Consider the following 19,032-nt stretch of genomic DNA (forward strand, 5'->3'; position numbering starts at 1 on the left):
TCGCTATCCCTCAAGCCCCGTGCCTCAGGAGCATCCTGTCCCCCACAGACCCTTTGGTCATGCTTCTGTGGCTCCAGTACCCCGCCCCAATCCCCTCTTGTCCAGACTTTCCAGCCCCTGTCCCTGCCCCACAGTCAGATCTGGGTCCAGAACCTTGCATTCCTTACTTTCAGCGCCATGGGAGGAGGATGAGATCCGCAGGGACCGAGTGGAGCCCCAGAGTGTGTCCCTGTCATGGCGGGAGCCCATCCCCGCTGGAGCCCCTGGGGCCAACGGCACGGAGTATGAGATCAGATACTATGAGAAGGTGAGTCGGGGTCTGGGAGGGACCTGGGGCTGCATTCCTGGCTGTGATCTGCCCCCCTCACCCGCTGGCTTCCTTCTCTTCATAAGCACCTCCCAGCAGAAGTCCTTCTTACTTTCTTTCAAAACATTTCCACAGGCCCCCTCAGGGGCCTCCCCAGCCGGGGTTTCTTCCTGTCCTCTCCTCACCATGGACCCCACTGCTCTCCCTCTTTCCCCACGTCTCCATTCATCACTGGTCATCAAGTCCATTTTCACCACTTCTGCCTAGTGTGTACAGTTGACAAGAAGCCTTCTCTGGGGGCTGATCCAGATTTTGTGTGGTGGAATCATGTACCTACAATTTGCAATCCTTTTAAGAAAAAGAGTGCAGAAATACATTGTTTCAAATTTTACAGAAAGGTACCACGGTGGGAGCACACCAGGTCATGGGACCCCCGTGTTGGTAAACGTTTAGCAGCCAGCTCTGCAGAACAATGAACGTGTGCAATATTATTATAATTTTGCTGATGTGAGGAATGTGTAACCCATCATTTACAAATAAGAATAGAAAATATACAGCGATCCTTATTGTGAACTCCATATCGCCAATTGGTTCTCATAGGATACTTCTTGCTGATTTTTGCTGACCTCTTGTATCTGTTGTCATCTGTGGTTGCAGCTCAACCATGGTTTGACGAGTGGAGTTACATCCGGATCCACTGTCTCTTTTCCGCATAAGTTAATAAACTTATGAATTTAAATTCAAACTGTTTGAATTTGACATGTAATCTGCCGTTAAACTGTTTCTCACCTTGGTGCCAATTGCGAAACCTCGCTTTCAACTTAGCACTACATGTGTCAGGACTTCACTCCCTCCTCAGTGACTCCAGGGAGTTCTTTGCTGAATCAGTCAAAGTTTTTGAATATGAGAAGTCTGGAGAGCTGTGAGTTGAGAGAGAGAGACAGAGACAGACAGAGAAAGACAGAGAGAGAAAGAGAGTTGGGGGCTTTCAGCATAGAGATAGTAGCTGAAGCCAAGGGAGCAGAAGGGATGACCAAGGGAGCGGGGCATGAATGAGAAGAGAAGTCAGGGCAGAGCTCTGGGGATCCCTGATGTCTAGGAGACCTCAGCGAAGGTCACTGGGAAGGAGCGAGGCACGCAGCAGTTGCTTAGAAAGGGCTCGTTGAACTGACACTTGGGGATCACAGCATAGATACAGTCCCAGCACTGAGCTGGGTGGATGCTTCCAGGCCCTTAGGGAGTTTGAAGTTGCTGGGAACAAAAACCCTTGAGAAGAGGAGCCAGTACCAAAGGGGCTGTGTTTGAAAGCCTTCAGGAACGTCTCACGGAGCCCGATGACCAGAAGTGTGGCTGGTGTCACGAGCTCCTCACGCCGACTTCTCTCTGTGCACCAGCTCCACCTCCTCTGCAGGGGCCTTGCTCCTAGCACCTGGCAGCTGCGAGGCTGGCAGCCTTACCCCTTTCCCCCTCCCCACCCCGAGCCTGTCCCGTCTCATAGGTCATGCAGTCATTGCACTGTCTTTCGGTGGTTTGTTCAGATGCCCGGAAGGGAGATTCTGATTGGCCCAGCTTGGGTCAGAGTCTTCCCTGATTCCTGAATACCATGGCCCTAGAGCTGGGGCCACAGGTATAGGGGAGGTGCACCTCTGGGGGCTGTGAGTGTGGCAGGGGCTCTAATAAGGGGGTGTGGGCAGAGACAAAATAATGGTGGCATGTCCAGCAGGTACCATTATCAGATGTGTTGGGGGCAGGACCATGTAGAGCACAGAGCACGGGACCTGAAGGAATCGAGAAGGTGTCACCCCAACCCCTCTTTGATGTGAGCCTCACCTGTTAAAGGAGATAGGAATGCTGCTGTGAGGACTGTAGGAAGTTGGCTCCTATGGGGTCTAGCCCAGCAGCGGGCAGTGAGTGGACCGTTGCTGGGGGCCGTGGGAGAGCCTCTCTACCCCTCTGAGCCCGATTCCTTATCTGTGAATCCATGCCTTGCAAGACATTGTGAAAGTCCGATGCCAAGGGGAAGGAAAAGCTGTGTGATCCGACAAGGGCCGAGCAGGTGTCAGGCCCTTGTCTTCTTCTTTCCTCTGAGGGGTCAGGTGCAGCTCACCCTCTGGACTGCCAGGCCCTGATGCCCTTCATTCTAGCATCCCTTTGAAGGCCAGCATCTTCTCTAAAGTTTCTCTTACTTGGAGGTGGGGCTGTTCTCAGCTACAAGTACCACCGAGTATGGGTGGGAGCTCGTGGTGGAGAAAGGGGCTGGTGATCCTATGGAAGAAAGCTGTGGGATCTCCCCAAGACAAGTGGAGTTATTCCACCAGCCCAGGTTCCTCCCTACTTCTTCCCCCCGACATTCTCCCAGGAGCGTGGGGCCAGCCCTGGGTCTGGGCCTCACTTCTCGGTCCCTCCCCAGGGTCAGAGTGAGCAGACTTACTCCACGGTGAAGACAGGGGAGCCTGCGGTCACCGTCACCAACCTCAAGCCGGCTACCCGCTACGTCTTTCAGATCCGGGCGGCTTCCCCGGGGCCCTCCTGGGAGACCCAGAGCTTCAACCCCAGCATTGAAGTGCAGACCCCGGGGGAGGGTAAGTGATGTGTCAAGTGAAGAGAAAACCCAGCCTGGGGCTGGAGCAGGGAGGCAAATTGGGGCGGGGCGGGGGGGGGGGGCGTTATCTGTGCAATTAAGGGAACCTGCAGAACAGTTCAGTCACAGCCTAATTAATGGATGAATTTGGTTGGACTTCCCTGGCGGTTCAGTGGTTAAGACTTTGCGATTCTACTGCAGGGCGCACGGTGGAACTGGTGGGAGAACTAAGATCCCACGTGCTGCTCAGTGTGGCCAAAAAAAAAAAAAAAAGCATGAATTTGGAATCCAACAACTAGTGGCTTACATTGGGTACCTGTCCTGGAGGAACTCACAGGGGAGGGGCCCATGAGCAACTATAACCCAGGTCTCAGCTGGTGTCTCCCTGCCTCCCAGAACGTCCCACGTCTCGTGGAAACATCCTGTGCCCTCTCCAAGATTCTCCTCTTTTCTTGGGAGAAATTTTTGTCTCCTGGTCACTTCTTGCCATTGACTGCTAAGTTCTTGTTCCCATCCTGATGCTTTGTCGCTGCCATGATACAGACTCAAACGTGGGCCCCCGTCCCTCTCCCCACTAGGCCTTACAGTGTGAAGCAGAGGGGTGAGGCCCAGCTCACCCTCTGGACTGCCAGGCCCTGACATCTACCATCCTAGCATCCAACCTTCCCTGAGGGTTGGGGCACACGAAGGGAGTTGCACCTGCAGCGGTAAACAAAACGAAACACCGGGAGAAGTGGTTAGGATTCGGCACGTTCATTGCCAGGGCCTGGGTTCAGTCTCTGGTCAGGGAACTAAGACCTCATGAGCTGCGTAGTGCGGCCGAAAACAAACAGAAAAACACCAGGAGAATTGTACGCTTTCAATGGGTGAATTGCACGGTATGAGAATAATTTCTCAATAACGCTCTTATCAAAACAGAAGCTGAACATCAGATATGCCCCAAACTAACGCAGCTCCAGCTCTTCGGCATGGTATGGCGCTACCCCCTCTTCCCTTGGCTTCCCTCCCCTGGTTCCTCTTCTCCCCACCCACCCCCAGTCCCCCCTCCTGATGCGTGCAGAGCATTTAGCGCTCTCTTTTGTTGTTCTCCTGCTGCTAACCCAGCCCTCAGGATCTCACCTCTATCTACCCGAGCAGCTCACGCAAGTATTTTCCCGGACAAAGGCAGTTCCCCCTAAGAGGCATCCTGGCACCAGCTGTCTAGATAATAATTCTTTCCAACCTGCTACATGAGTCTAATCCAAGATAGGAAGAGTTCTGAGCCCAAAGGGAGGTGGAGATAAAATGTGGAGGGAGTTTGAGTTCTGGGAAAGGAAAACAGCACTTCTTGCTCGAACGCCTGTGTCTCTGCCAGACCTCGGCCAGGTGCTGGCAAGAGATTAGAGCCGTGTCTTGAAGGCTGGGGAACGTCTGAGTGTGTGGAGGTGGGCAGGGAAGGCGTTTTGGGTAGAGGAAGCCATCAGAACAAAGGCTCGCGGGTTTGGCTGGAGTGGGTGTGGCTGGAGTGGGTGTGGCAGAGGGCGGGAGCTGGGAGCCGGTAGCTGAAGAGGGCTGATGCCTTCCCTTAATTTGGTGCTTCTTAGTTGGTAGATACGCTGCTCAGCTTCCGGGCAGCCTCCTTTGCTGTGGCCCTGGCTGTGGGGAGTGGTTCCCCAATCTGCAGAGTACTTTTTCCAGTGAGCTGTGACCCCAAATCAGGATCACGAGGAAGGACCATGCTTCACCGCTGTATTAGTTACCCGTTGCTGTGTAGCAAATTACCCCCAAAACTCAGCGGCCAAAAACAACAGATGTTTATTATCTCATGGTTTCCTTGGGTCAGGAATATGGGCAAGGCTTAGCTGGGCGCCACCTGTCTCAGGTCTCTCAAAGGATGCAAGCAAGGTGTCCTCTGGGGCTGCGGTCATCTCCAGGCTTACCTGGGGCGGAGTGGGGAGCGGGTGTCTGCCCCCCTGCTTGGGCTCTTGCTGGCTGTCTGTGGGAGGCAGGCATATGCCTCCTGGGCTTCTCCAAGGGCTATTTATAACCCAGCAACTAGATTCTTCCAGAGACTGAGAGAGAGAGAGAGAGAGAGAGAGAGAGAGAGCGCAAGAAGGCACCCGAGACAGAAGCCAGTCTCTTGTAACCTAATCATGGAGGTGACATCCCATCACTTTTGTTGTATTCTGTTCATGAGAAGCAAGTGACTATGTTCCGCCCACACTCAAGGGGAGGGAACACCAGGAGGTGGCGAACCCAGGAGGGCCATCTCAGAGGCTGCGGACCACAACCACTTTTAGCTCCATCCTCAGTTTCCGCGTCCACATGGATACTTCATTTCAAACAGTCCTTGGCAACTCCACTGCCTGCTGCCACCAGCTGGACCCTGGACCCAGTTCCCCATCTCTGAAAATGTGGGCTCTGAAATCTGCTCTTTGACCCTGACCTTGTTGGCCTCTAACTCTTCCTTCCTCTTCTATCCCTCTTCCTCACTTGCTCTGTGACATCCTAATAGCAGCTCTTGGGATCTGACCTCATCTCCCAGGCTCTCAGCCCCTCCTGTCCCCACAATCATCTCTCCCCAGTGAGCACAGATTCTCCCGGCAGAAACATGCCCCACCTCTGCCGGCCCTCATTCCCCGGACATCGTGCTGCACCTGCCCCGCTAGTCCCCAGGCTTGGCTGTCCTCCTCTGTCCCTCGCCAAGGCTGCCTGCAGAGTTGTATTTTTCTAATCTCAGTTTAGTCTTCAGGGCTGCATAGCATTTTCCCCGTTCTTGTCACGTCTCTCAAACACCTCCCCTCTCTCCCCGCTCCCGAGCCAGCAGATCCCTTCACTCCTCTCCCTGTGGGCAGGAACTCTGTCTATCGCTTGAGCTCCCTGTTACCCTCGGGATATCCTGGCTCATACTGGCCTAGCATTCAAGGACCTTCCGGTTCTGTCTCCTCCCCCAGCTCCCTTCACCCTCCTGCCCTCCAGCTTCATACCTTCATATCTTGCATCTGCATCTCTGCCTCCAGGCAGTCTGTTTTCCAGCCACATGGGATGACTTGCCGTTTTCCAGACCCAGCAGGTGCATCTAAGCATCATCAACAACCCTTTCAATCTTCCAGGTCCAGTGCAGATGACGCCTTTTCTACAAACCTTCCTCGCTGGCTTTAGGAAGAAATTATCATGCCTCTGCTCAGCTCTGCTCATTCATGTCTCTGTTTTTTTTCATTCTACAGTTAAGATTTTTCATTTCTGTCTCCCGCACTGGTCGGTACACCCCTCCAGAGCTGGGATTTTGGCTCATCCATTGCTATCTCCCCAGAACTAGTGCCAGCCTGGCGCACATGTTGGATGGATGGATGGATGGGGCTGAGAGCCTGGCTCTTCCCCTGGGGAAATAGTTCAAAGCAGAGGCTTTAGGAATCAGGTTCAAATCTTAGGTTCACTGTTTGTTAGCTGTGTGACCTTGGGCAAATTACACAACTTTTCTCAGTGTCAGTTTCCTCAGCTATAAAATGGAAACAGTAACACCTTACTGGCTTGGACCACTTAGTCTTGAATGGAGCAAGTGTGCATTAAATGTTAACTCATCATTATTGCTGGTGACACTTCCGGATGGGGGCTGGGGAGCTTGGATGAGACGCCATCCCCCTGCAGAGCTACCTTCCTTGTGCATCAGAAAGGCAAAAAGGGAGGCCTGCCTATCTGGATGCCTGCTCCTCTCTCTCAGAGCTGGGCTGCAGTGAAAGTGCCTTGCCCTGGGAAAGGAGGAAGCTCCACGTGCCACTGTGGCTGGTGGGGCTGCCTTGGTCCCTTGCCGCCGGGAGGCCGGGCCGAGTGCGGAGGTGCTGTGGGAATCCTGCTGTGGGGTGAGGACAGGAGTCTGTCCTGGAGCTTCCCCGGGAGCCTGGTCCTCTGCCTCTCTCAACCTCGTGGTTTCCCTCCCAGCTGCCTCGGGGTCCAAGGACCAGAGCCCCGCAGTCGTCATCACCATTGTGACCATCTCAGCCCTCCTCGTCCTGGGCTCTGTGATGAGCGTGCTGGCCATTTGGAGGAGGTAGGTGGCTGGTCCCAGCCTGGATGATGCCTGGTGGGCCGTGTCCCTGCGCACATTCACGTGTGCTCACGGGCACTCATGTCTGTATCTGCATTTGCACCTGTGCGGATGTGCACGGGCGAGCACACCCCTGTGTAGATACAGGCGTGGCTGGTGTGGTCCTGGCCTTCCTCCCACCGTCCTGACCCCCTGCTCCTGCAGTCGGCAGCGTGGCAGCCAGCACGGCAGCTAGCTCAGCCGCTCTGGGATGAAGGGATTTAGCTCCTTAACTCATTAAATGTCAGAAGGCATCGCTGAGGATGGAATCAAGCTCCAGCTGCCCCGGTGTGATTAGGGTCCTCCTGAGGCACTCAGAGGCCCCCAGCCCCTGCCCGAAAGGGATCTGGAGGCCCTTCAACACAGGCAAAAGGAAGAAAGGCAGAAATTGTGTGTGCGTGTGTGCGCGCGCCCGCGCCTGCGTGCAGGGAGAACAGGGAGGGGAACTCATAAACCAGAAACCCCCAACCCCCAGCAGAAGAAGCTGGCAGAGTGGGCAGAGGAAGGGGATGGGAGGAGGGGCAAAGATGTGGAGCTTGGGTCCGGCCCTTTGGCATGCAGCAGAAATCTCATGGCATATATATCGCCCTTCTCCCCAGGGCCACAGTCTGCCACATACAGAGGCACCCGGGTGGGTTCCAGGCTGGGGCTGAGGTCAGCAGACTGGAGGGGCTGGAAAGTCTGCATGTGACAGGCTGGAGTGGGGGGAGCACAGGAGAGGAATGGGCTGGCCCGGGAGCCACACATCAGCATCCTGGAACCGCCTGCGGGCTGGAGGGACCGTGAGCTTTCACTTGGCTCGGAGGGGACTGTTTGCTTGGTCTTGAATAAGGTGCTGAAAGTGACTGAGGAGGAGTGAGTCTGGGAGCCAGCTCTGCCCGGGCCAGGTGAGTCAGGAAGGCAGGACAGGAGTGGAATCTCCTTTCTCACAGAGCTTAAAAGTCCTTATATGAGACCTGTTGGAAAAGCGGGAATGGACAGGAGCTGAGAGCATCTTGTCCTGGCTGTGAGCTCACGGTCTCTGGGAGGCAGAAGGAGGAAAGGGGAGAGAGGTGAGCAAGGAGGGCCTCTTCAGGCAGACCCTACAGAACAGGGGCAGCTGCCCAGCAGCTCCTCGGAGACAGATGCACCAGAGCAGGCAGAGTAAGCCAGGGGTGGATTTCAAAATGTGCTCAGAATCAAACGGCACCAAAATGAGAACCTGCCTGGTCTAGCGCTGATGTGCAGAGAGGCACTCATCTCCAGCACGTGTGTCCCAGCTTTGCAGATGGGAACACCTCCCTCAGCCGTCTCCTCCTCTCGCAGTCTCTGCGGTATCTGCTCTGTGCAGCGGGCTCCTTACCTCCGCTTTCCCTCCCCAGTCCATCTTGCGTCACCCAGTGGGAGCTTCTCATTTTCTCTGCCACCACTCCTCCAGCCACTCAGCCTTGCCCCCTTCATCCCTCGTTACCTCTCCCAGGTGTTCCCCTCATTCATGGAAGTCCTGTTCCCGTGCTGGATGACTTCAGTAGCCATTGGAGGACCTGCCCCACCCCTCGGCCTCTGGGTTCTTTCACTCCCTTGTTTCCGCGGATCTTCTCTCCTGTTCCATCTCAGCTGCCCTCTCCCATCTCCTGACGTGGACCTGGCCATCTCCCCAAACACTGACACCAGTTCTGCTTTTGCCCTGCAGACTCCCCGTCCTTGCAGCTCGCTCCCTCAGCCATGTCTGCTGCACCCGCCCTTTAACAGCAACTTTAACCCCTCAACTTCTTGCCCCCAAGTCTACACACCTGCCTATCTCTGCATCCATCCTCCCCCTCCTTTTGCTCTAGAGGAGGTGCCATTCTCCCGGCCAGGATCTTCTACCTGTGACCATACTTCCTACCATCTCAGGAACCCATTACTATTGATAACGTCCACTTCTTCCCCACGATAGCTAACATTTATTTAGTGCTTAGTAAGCTCTTGGCACCAGTGTGATCAGGCATGGATGTCTTTATCCTGATTTTATTAAAGAGAAATCCCAGCCACCTGGTCCCACAGAGAGTGGACCACCTAGGGAGCCGGTCGTCAGATTCCAGAGCCCATGCTGGCGACCGCCATCATGACCACTCCAGACTACAGGACAGCCTCCTCTTTCCCACTGGTATCAAAACGTGGTCATCTCTCTCCAGTCTCCCCTAACCCCTCCTCCTAGAGCCTTCACGTGACCTCAGTCCTCTGCTCCACTTTTTCTTTCCTTGCTTCCTGTGATATCGCCCGCCACCTCCCCCCACCCCCGCCCCCGATTTCCCTTCTGTTTCCCTCCAGTTTCTCTGGTGGTTCTTTCATGATCTCCTCCATGGCATCCTTCTCCTCTACCCAATTTTAAAATGGTGGGGGTCCTCAGACTTGTTCCCTGTCCCACTTCTCAGGCTCCCTCCTCTCCCTGGGCAATACCCCCAGCTCCAGAACTTGTATCTCCAGAGCACACCTCTGCCAAACTCCAGACACACACATGGCGAACTCCCTGCTCATTGATTGTCCCTGCTTTTACCAGAGGCCCTGCAAACTCAAATGTCTAAATGAGAACTCCCGATCTCAGTAACTGGTACACCCCACACCCTGCTGGGCAAGCTGGAACCTGAGTTGTTCCAATCTTCCCCCTCTCCCTTTCTGCCTTCCAGCTATCTCCGAGCCCTGTGGCTCTGTCACCTAAATGTGACTTGAGTCCTCTTACTTTCCTCCGAGTCCATGGTCACCACATAGCCCGAGCCACTGCCATCTCCCGCAGGGACACAGCAGCAGCTGGGGTGATCTTCCTAAAATGCAAATTGAACCTTGGCTCAAAACCCCCCAGGGGGTTCTGGGGCCTCTCCTCTGCCCCCAGAATAGAACCAAAGTCTTTATCTGGGCCTGCAAGGCCCTGCCCCAGGGGGCCCCAGATGCCAGCCTGTGGCTCTGTTGATCATGATGCCGTCCTTTGGTCCATGGCTGCCTCTGTCTCAGGAAGCCATCCTTGACGGCCCCGGCCACGTCAGATCCATCTGTGAGGTGCTCCCCACGGCGCACCACCCTTCTTTGCTTGGACCTGTGAGTGGGCTTGTGGTTCCTTCTCAGTGTTTGTTTTCTTGACTGGACACAAGCTCTGCCTGTTTTGTTCAGCTGTAGGCAGGGGGGCAGCTTGGGCTTGAAGTCAGGGCATGGATTTGGGTGCCTCTGGAGTTGCAAGAATACACTGTCTCAAAGTGAAAATAACTAGGAATGCGGAGGCGGGTGAGGGGTTAGGTCTGGGGCTAGGATTGTGTGTGTGATGTGGGGAGAAGCTTTCAGACCAGCAGGACAAGAAGGCCCCTCCCCTGGGGCACAGACCTTATCCTTTTGGAGGAACAGAGAGGTGCCGCCCTGGGTGCTGGTGAGATGGGAAGGGCTGGGACAGCCTGGCTCAAAGAATGACTACGGACCCCCCGACCCCCAACCCCCTACCCCAGGACCTGCAGCTATGGCAAAGGAGGTCGGGATGCCCATGATGAGGAGGAGCTGTATTTCCACTGTGAGTTGTCTGGGCCTGACGCGGGGCGGGGCGGGGCGGGCACCCCCTACCTTACCCCTCAATCCTCTTCCTTGCTGCCATTGCATAACCCCCACTCCTCCAGTCGTGGAGGCCCCTTATCCCACCCCCCTCTCTTTCCCTGCGTTCCCAGTCAAAGTCCCAACTCGCCGCACATTCGTGGATCCCCAGAGCTGTGGGGACCCGCTGCTGGCTGTTCATCTGTTTGCCAAGGAGCTGGATGCGAAAAGCGTCACGCTGGAGAGGAGCCTTGGAACAGGCAAGCTAGGCACCCCGGAAGCCTTGTCCGTTGGGAAGCCCCGCCTCCGCCCCCTCCCAGCCGTCTCTAGAAGCCCCTCCTCCATCCCACCTCGTCTCTATCCTGTAAGCCTGCCTCCACCCCAAGTCCCGCCCCCATTTCTGGAGGCCCGGCCTCTACCCAGTCCTCACCCTGAGCCTCCGCACCCCCGCCCTCTCTAGAAGCTTGTCCTCCACCCTACCCCGCCTCTATCCTGTAAGCCCCGCCTCCGCCCCTCCCTCTAGAAGCCCCTCCTTCAGCCCACCCGTCTCTCTCCTGTAAGCCCGCCTCCACCCCAAGTCCCGCCCCCATTTCTGGAGGCCCCGCCTCTACCCAGTCCCCACCCTGTCCAGGAAGCGCCCCCTCCACATCAAGCTGGACCTCCGTCCACCAGGATCCAGGGAAGGAGGTGGCAGAGGAGTCTGTGGCCCTGCCTTCCTACCCTTTGCCTGTCCCCAAGGTCAGAATTCTCTCCATTCGGGCCCTTTCAGAGCTGGCTCTGCAGACTGCCCCTGGCAGAAGTTTGGTCCCAGGCCTTCAAGAGACGATGGGGAGGGGCCTTTGCAAGCTTGGGGACCAGGCATACCTGAGTTCTAGTCCTGGCTCTACCACTGACCAGCTGTGTGACCAGGGGTACGTCCCTTTTCCGCTTTGAGCCTCAGTTTCTCCTCTGTTAAATGGCCATGATATTTGCCTCAGACAGAGCTGATGTGGGGGCTTTCCAGCACTCAGCCCAGGGCCGGGTTCACAGTGGGTGCGTGCTCTCTAACGGTCAGTCCCCTCGCTTCCTTTTTTCCTGTCTGCAAACCCTCAGCCCCTGCACTAAGGGAGTGCTTTCACCAGGAGCCTGACACTCTTCCCTGGCACTGTCAGCAGACTCGCTGGGTAGAGACCAGAAAGGGGCGGCGTGGCAGAATAGGTGTCATCGTTACCCTTCCTGTGTCACCCTGCGCCTCTGGTGTGCTGGCATGTGCAGCGTCCTCTCTTTGAGGCTTTGGAATTTCCCGCCGAAGCAGGCAGGGAGGACTCCCCATTTCACAGAGGAGAAAACTGAGGCCAAAAGAGGGAAAGAGCAGAAGCCCATGTCACACGGCTGGTACTCAGTTTACCAGGATTTGACATCAGGAGACCCGAGTCCCATGATCCAGAAGCGGCCTTCTCCTCGGCTCACCCTGCCCAGGTTGGCCGAGGGAGCGGCCTCCGGGGGGTGTCTGAGGTGCCTTTTCCCCCCAGGGCGGTTTGGGGAGCTGTGCTTCGGCTGCCTGCAGCTTCCGGGCCGCCAGGAGCTCCCCGTGGCCGTGCACACGCTGAGGGAGGGCTGCTCCGACTTGCAGAGGCTCAGCTTCCTGGCCGAGGCCCTCACCTTGGGCCAGTTCGACCACAGCCATGTGGTGCGGCTGGAGGGCGTTGTCACCCGAGGTAGGGCCCATGCTCCACCAGTGTGGGAGGAGATGATGGGGTGGGAGGTGGAGGTGTGCCGTGCCCCCAGGCCCTCTGCTCAGTCACGAGAGGGAGCCCTGACGCTGCCCACCATGGAGAGAAGGGCTCAGCCCTCCTTCACTGACTCTGGGTGGCCTCTCGGACCCTGCGTGATCTTTGGGCGTGTGGTGACACTCGGTGGGGTTGGCTCACTTGGACCTTCAGAGTGATCGCCCTCAGCTAACTTGGTGCAGATCCTCACCTTGGCCTTTGTTCCCCTCAGATGACACCTCTTTTGTTCTTCAGCACAGAGGGTCCTGGGCTGGGCAGGAGGGTGGCAAGACTCAGGGAGCTTGGCCTTGGTTCTGGCCTTCTTGGAGGGGTCTGGGGCCCAGGTGGGGGAGCACATGTGCTCACAGAGGGCAGCAGGCACTTTAGCGTGTGTTCCCCTCCGTGGGTACAGGAAGCACCTTGATGATCGTTACTGAGTACATGAGCCATGGGGCCCTGGACGGCTTCCTCAGGGTGAGTGGCCTGGGCCCTGCGGGGAACTGATGACCATGATATTCTTGGTCCCTCACTTTTCCCTTTGGTGGGACTTGGGCTTGGCCTCATTCCCTATAAAGATGACCACTGGCCAGGCTGACCTGGCAGGTCACATGGCAAACTGAAGCCCAGAGAGGGCCAGTTGACTTCCCCGGGGTCACCCAGCAACAGGGGAAGCGAGAGTGCAGCCTGGCCTCGCTCTCCTCCTCTCACAGCGGCACGAGGGCCAGCTGGTGGCTGTGCAGCTGATGGGGATGCTGCCCGGCCTGGCGTCGGCCATGAAGTATCTGTCGGAAATGGGCTACGTCCACCGGGGCCTGGCGGCCCGCCGGGTGCTGGTCAGCAGCGACCTCATCTGCAAGATCTCCGGCTTTGGGCGGGGACCTCGGGACCGAGCAGAGGCTGTCTACACCACCATGGTGAGGAGCCCTTCCCTCGGCAAGCTGCCCTGGAGTCCCCGTCTCCCCACATCCCCCTTCCTGGCTGTGTCGGGGTCACTCCTGCCCCTCCATCCAGTTGTCCATTGCCAGTGTGGGCCTCGCCTAGATGAGCAGCCGGGGAGATGGCAGGGGGGGCTGGATCTGTGGCTCTGCGGGTGGGGAACCCTGGCTGTGTGACCTGGTCCCCTCCTGCCCCTGACCTGCCTGCCTGCCCGCAGAGCGGCCGGAGCCCGGCACTGTGGGCCGCCCCCGAGACGCTTCAGTTTGGCCACTTCAGCTCCGCCAGTGATGTTTGGAGCTTCGGTGTCGTCATGTGGGAGGTGATGGCCTTTGGGGAGCGGCCCTACTGGGACATGTCTGGCCAAGACGTGAGTGACGCCCGTGGCTTCTGCTCCTTGCCTTCTGATCTTGTTGCTCCCTGACCTCTGCCCATTAACCCTTGACCTGTTAGCCCCAGGCCCCTCTTCACTGTCTACTTGCTTCCAGTCCTGCCTGGTCACCACTTGAGCCTTCCTTGGGATGGGGTGAGTGTGTGTATTGGGGGACCTAAAACCTCCTGTCTGCCCGCCACCCCCATGGCCTAGGTGATCAAAGCCGTGGAGGATGGCTTCCGGCTGCCACCCCCCAGGCACTGCCCCTCCCCCCTGCACCGACTGATGCTTGACTGCTGGCAGAAGGACCCAGGTGAGCGGCCCAGGTTCTGCCAGATCCATGGCCTCCTGAGCAAGATGGTGCAGGATCCAGAGCCCCCGACGTGTGCCGACTCTACCTGTGCCAGGTACAGCTGTCACCTCGCGTGTCCCAGGTACATCCCCAGGTATCTCCAACCATACCAGATGTAGCAGAACTCTCACCTGTCCACGAACGCCCCCCCCGCCACCATGTACAAGTACAGCTGCCCCACCTGTCCTCCCCCACCAGTCCAGGTACGACGACTCACTCAGGTACCCCAGATAGATCTAATACTCCCACCTGCCTTAGGCATGTATAACTTTTCATCTTAGTCACTTCTGCTTGTCCTGGGTTTTGCCCCACGTATCCCAGGTACAGCGACCACATACATAAATGTGGTAATAGTCCTAACATATCTGTAGTTCCAATAAATAAGTGCAATTAGTGTTAGTTGTCCCCAATACCAGTCACTTCCCAAGTTCTCCTAGGGACATCCTACCCTAGACTGTCGCAGACACTCCCTTTACCTGGCTCCTATGCAGCTCACTCTCTGCCAGCCAGAGCATCGTAAACCCGCGCCTGCTCTGAGGTTACCTAGAACCCTGTGTGAGCCAGGCCTGTCGGAGGCTCGGCCATCTTCCCCTCCTCCTGGCCGTTCTCAGACGACCTCTCCTCAGGAGAGTGACCGGGTCTGGGCCCCAGGTCCCTGCTGTCGACTGACCACTGCTCTTCTGCTCCCCAGGCCTCCCACGCCCCTGGCGGACCGTGCCTTCTCCACCTTCCCCTCCTTTGGCTCCGTGGGCACGTGGCTGGAGGCCCTGGACCTGGGCCGCTACAAGGACAGCTTCGCTGCCGCCGGCTATGGGAGCCTAGAGGCTGTGGCCGCCATGACTGCCCAGTGAGTCTAAAGGGCCCGGGGGCCCTGCCCCTGCCAGCATGGGAGGCCCAGCCGGTCCTGATTCCGGTTCCCGGGCTGGGTAGGGGATGGGAGGGACAGCAGAAGGTGGGGAAGAGCAGCTGGGTCTGACCCGCCCTTCTTCTTCGCAGGGACCTGGTGAGCCTGGGCATCTCATCGGTGGAACACCGGGAGGACCTCCTCAGTGGGATCAGTGCCCTGCGGGCCCGGGTGCTCCAGCTGCAGGGCCGGGGGGTGCAGGTGTGAGCGGCCCCACTTTTCCAGGCCAGGACCCCAGGGGGCTCCAGCCCCCAGCCTTGCCCAGGACCCCCGCCAGCTGCGCTCCACCGTGCGGAAGTGAGCTCCCAGAGCTTGTGTGGAGCCCCGGTTTCCTCCATTTCCCTGCCTTCTCCCCCCATTTCCCCCAGTCTGAGCACCTTGGCTGACTCAGTCCCCCTTGAATAAAGGTTCAAAACCTGGGGAGGATCCCTGAGACAACAGTGGGAGGAAATGCAGGGTCTCAGAGACTAAGGTGGGCAGGGGCAGGGAGGAAGACATAGCTTTAAATGGCCCGATTCATGCCCTTCTGTCTTCCATACCCACTGAGGTCTGGGGCCTACTCCAAAGGGTGCCCCACTTTCCCACAGACCATTGGCCAGCAGGCAGCACAGGTCCCTGATGGATGGGCTCCTGTCAGTGACCACAGCTGCCTGGCCGCCAATCCTGATGGGCCATGGGGCCTCAGTTCCCCGTATTCCAGCTGGGCCCTGTCTGGACACTGGTCCCGAGGCCCAGGCAGGCAAAGGTGGTGCTGAGATCAGGGGCTGGACCCCGAGGGCCCCGGACTTAGGAGCTCATTTCTGCTTCCCCCACCCTTAAGCTGACCATTCAGGGTGAGGGTGAGGGTCCCGGTGTTCCCCTGAGGCCCCACTAGGTGCCCCCCACCCCCTTTGCTTTCCTTTTATAAACTCACCGGCCAGGACATCTGGGAAGAGCATGAGGAGAGCAACTTTCTCCCCGGGGCCCCAAGAGCTTTGCTCCCCAGACTTGGGGGATGATGAAGACATGACTCTCAGAGACGGAGCTTCTCTCTCTAACAGGCCGGTCCAACCCTTACCGTACAGGTGGGGAAAACAAGACCTAGTGAGGAGTCAGGGCCAGAGCTGGGGTTGAACCCACGTGCCCAACTCCCGATCCAGAGCCGAGGTTGGCTCTGGAGAGAGTCGTGGGTCCTGCCCTGTGTCACCAACACTCTTTCCTGAGGCAGCCCAGGGGTACTCTGAGGTGACCCCCTCCCGCAGGCTCCATCCCCTGCACCCAGCCTCCCGTGGAGTACCTCCTCCCTCTGGCCCCTCTTCTGCGGGGCTTTGGCAGAAGTAGTTGCCCTGAGCTGAGTCCAGAGTTCCTTATCCAGGAAGGCTTCCCAGAGGCGGGGGTGATCGTGAGGCCAGGGCTTTCATGGCACAGAATGAAGGCAACTGGGTCTGGATAGGGTCACCCCTGACCTATGCCTGCTGTGGTTTGGCTGCGTGTGGGTCGGGTGGGATGGGGTGGGAAGGAGGCAAGGGCTACAGGAAGGGGTGAAGGAGACACAGCCGGCCCTTGGAGGGTCCAGACGAGGCGGGGAGGTGAACTCAGGCTCCAGGAACTACTACACGTCCCCCACGGGAGACCGTAGGGCCTGTGGGCCGGACACTCGTGATGTGTGTATATGGAGGGGCGTCTGGAAAGGTTCCTTGACTGAGAGTCTGATGCATCCATTGAACAGGGCCTTGGAGGAGCGGGGGGAGGACTCTTTCCTTAGGGTTGGTGGAGTTTTCCGCAGGCCAAGACGGAGGGCCTAGGACAAGAGGAATCCAAGCAGAGGGGCCAGCATGAGAAGGAGCCTGGAGGGTGGGAGATGCAGCACATCTCTGGGGAGTGCTCCGTGGTGGGGGACGGTGCCTCTCAGCAGTGCCTTTGGCCTCATTCTGCCAGCAGGGCAGGCGTCCCCCCACCCCCGCTGTCCATCTCCTGAGCACCTGCCCCAGCTCAGTGTCCTGGGGGGTGCTAGGGGAGGCCGAGATATTTCTTCTACCTTTGACAGAGCTGGAGGGTCCCTTGCCGGTGCCCTCCAGGCCCTGCCCCGTGGGAAGTCTGGAAAGGACATACCAGCATCCTGTGGAGGGAGCCTCATTCCCATCTCCAGCCTCATCAGTCATGCCCTGAAGGTCAGAGTCCCCTCCTCCTCCCCGCGCTGTTCTGCAGAGTCCCCTGGCTGTGTTGGCAGGACTTCGGTGTCCAGGGTAGACCTCCCTTCCACTGAGGAGTGAGGTCCCAGCATCCTGATGGGTCCCAGGCCTCAGCCCTGCACAGGTGCCGGCAAGATGCAGGCTGATGGCTCCCTGGGAGCCCTCTACAGATCTATTTTTATATGGACCTTATTCACTGGATAGAGAGGTGGCCTGCAACCCCCCAGCACCCATATCTGATCCCATCCAGGGAGGGAAGGGGCTGGTTGGTGGTGGGGGGGGAGTGGTTCCTTTGACTAATTCTGGAGGTGTTTTTATAGTTCTTGGGTTCTATATGCAGGACAAAGTAATAAAAACTTGTCTGTGGTATGGTGCCTCTGTCAGTGACAGTTGCTTAACTGTTAAGTAACTTGTGTGGGAGGGTTTCGCGCCCCCCGCCCCACCACAGGGGTCTCCAAAGTGTGTGTCTGAGATCTCTGGGCAAGAGCCACATTTAGGAAATAGATGACAGGACGGTGTGATCAGGGTTTACCCTAGGGGCGAGCACTGGGTGGCTTCCCCGAGGGGGCAACACTCCGTGGCGGTGCCATTGCCGGAGATGGACCACGTAAGGGGCGGGGGGAGCAGGTTAAGCAGCGATGTGGGAAATGACGAGCTCGGTTTTGGACCGGGCTGCAATGTGTGTCTGACGCTGTGAATAAACGATGCTTAGGTGATGTCCTAGCACAGCCTCCACGAGAACTAGCTCTTCATATGACTAATTGAACCTAACTGTTCATAAGGCAACACATTTGGACTTCTTTCAACAGGACGTCCCAAGTAGGGCTTTTGGAACGATCGGGGGGCCTGTAGGGCAAAGATTGAAACTACTGTTCATTGGAAACGCCCCTGGCGCGGGGAGGGCCCCATCCTCCCCTGAGCTCAGAGCAGCTCTGCTTTTATTTGCCTTATACACACAGCAGAGGCTACAAAGTAACCTGCCCACAGGGATGAGGTAAGAATTCCTTGGAATGGGAAGAGGCCTCTGAGGGCCAAGGAAAAGTGCTACACAGCTCCTCTTGACTGTGGCCCGTGTTGCTAGATATTTGTTGGTGGCTAGTGACTATTTTTGTGAAATCTCATGATTTTTAAATTGTTGGCAATTCATTTGAAAAGACAAAATCCAAACAGTGAAAAGCGTTTGCGGCCCTTTTTGGTCTGTGGGCTGGCGGTAAGGTTTGAATTTTCTTTGCCGCATGCCAGCCCTGTGATAGTTCAGCCCATGCCTTAAATCCTGGGATGGGGAGCTCATTACCGTCTCCAAGCCAGCTCTTGTATGGAGTGAAGGACTGCTCCATCTTTGTCACGTGACTGGTATTTATTAAGGACCTGTTACATACTGCACATTCCCTGCAACTGGGTCCAGGCAGTAGTGCAGTTGGAGCCAAACTAGGGTGAGGGTGGCTTTGAGTAAAGAATGTTGGATCCTAACTGTTTTCTTGACGTCAGGCTCTACTTAACAACAGTGTACCAGACAATGAAGGAAAAGGTAGAAGCCTCAGCTTTGGTGACTTAATCGCTTGAAATGAGTAACCTCTACTCTAAATGCTGTCACTGACTGAAGGGCCTTCTCCCTAAACTGTCAACACCGATGACCTGCTGAACCATGACCCCAGTCTGTCTTCTCTTCCGCCGTGAGCCCCACGTCGATCATTTCGGCGAAGAGCGAATTCCAGGAAAGCAGATCTGCCAGAGCCCGGAGCTTGGGAAGTGAGAAGCACGATCACTGAATCACCTGGGCCTCTGCTTTGTCCCTGGCCAACGAGACTTGCTACACAAGTAAACTATAGGTACCCTAGATACTGTGCCCCCATGATGTAAATTTCTAGCTCATGGAAGGAAGATGTTGGGGAAAAGCTTCTTGGGCTAGGTTACCCGTGACCTGGATCTTGGGGAGAGGGCCCCCTCTTCAGGTATCAGAGAGGTTCTGCCTGAAGTAAAGGTTTTCGCATCTTCTGAGGAAAGTAGCTGCTTGCAGACCCTCACTCCAGTAGCTTCAGCTCCAAAACTGTCTCTGGTCCAGGTAGCAC

At 57.0% G+C, this 19,032-nt stretch overlaps 1 protein-coding gene across 1 annotated transcript in view; it reads left to right on the top strand.

The window, feature by feature from the left end:
• Positions 1 to 18,988, top strand: part of EPHA10 (EPH receptor A10) — a 44,764-nt gene extending 25,776 nt beyond the window's left edge. The window contains exons 6-17 of the mRNA XM_027109056.1: positions 174 to 307; positions 2,718 to 2,889; positions 6,807 to 6,915; positions 10,404 to 10,465; positions 10,617 to 10,742; positions 11,994 to 12,179; positions 12,643 to 12,704; positions 12,941 to 13,144; positions 13,384 to 13,533; positions 13,750 to 13,943; positions 14,580 to 14,735; positions 14,885 to 18,988. Of these exons, the coding sequence (XP_026964857.1) occupies positions 174 to 307; positions 2,718 to 2,889; positions 6,807 to 6,915; positions 10,404 to 10,465; positions 10,617 to 10,742; positions 11,994 to 12,179; positions 12,643 to 12,704; positions 12,941 to 13,144; positions 13,384 to 13,533; positions 13,750 to 13,943; positions 14,580 to 14,735; positions 14,885 to 14,999 (1,670 nt within the window). The 3' untranslated portion in view covers positions 15,000 to 18,988. The remainder of the gene's footprint in view (positions 1 to 173; positions 308 to 2,717; positions 2,890 to 6,806; positions 6,916 to 10,403; positions 10,466 to 10,616; positions 10,743 to 11,993; positions 12,180 to 12,642; positions 12,705 to 12,940; positions 13,145 to 13,383; positions 13,534 to 13,749; positions 13,944 to 14,579; positions 14,736 to 14,884) is intronic.
• Positions 18,989 to 19,032: the final 44 nt, after the last annotated feature.

The sequence above is a fragment of the Aethalodelphis obliquidens genome, unplaced genomic scaffold (assembly GCF_003676395.1).
Source record: "Aethalodelphis obliquidens isolate GAN/ISIS:26980383/991018 unplaced genomic scaffold, ASM367639v1 scaffold9, whole genome shotgun sequence".
Lineage (NCBI taxonomy): Eukaryota > Metazoa > Chordata > Mammalia > Artiodactyla > Delphinidae > Aethalodelphis > Aethalodelphis obliquidens.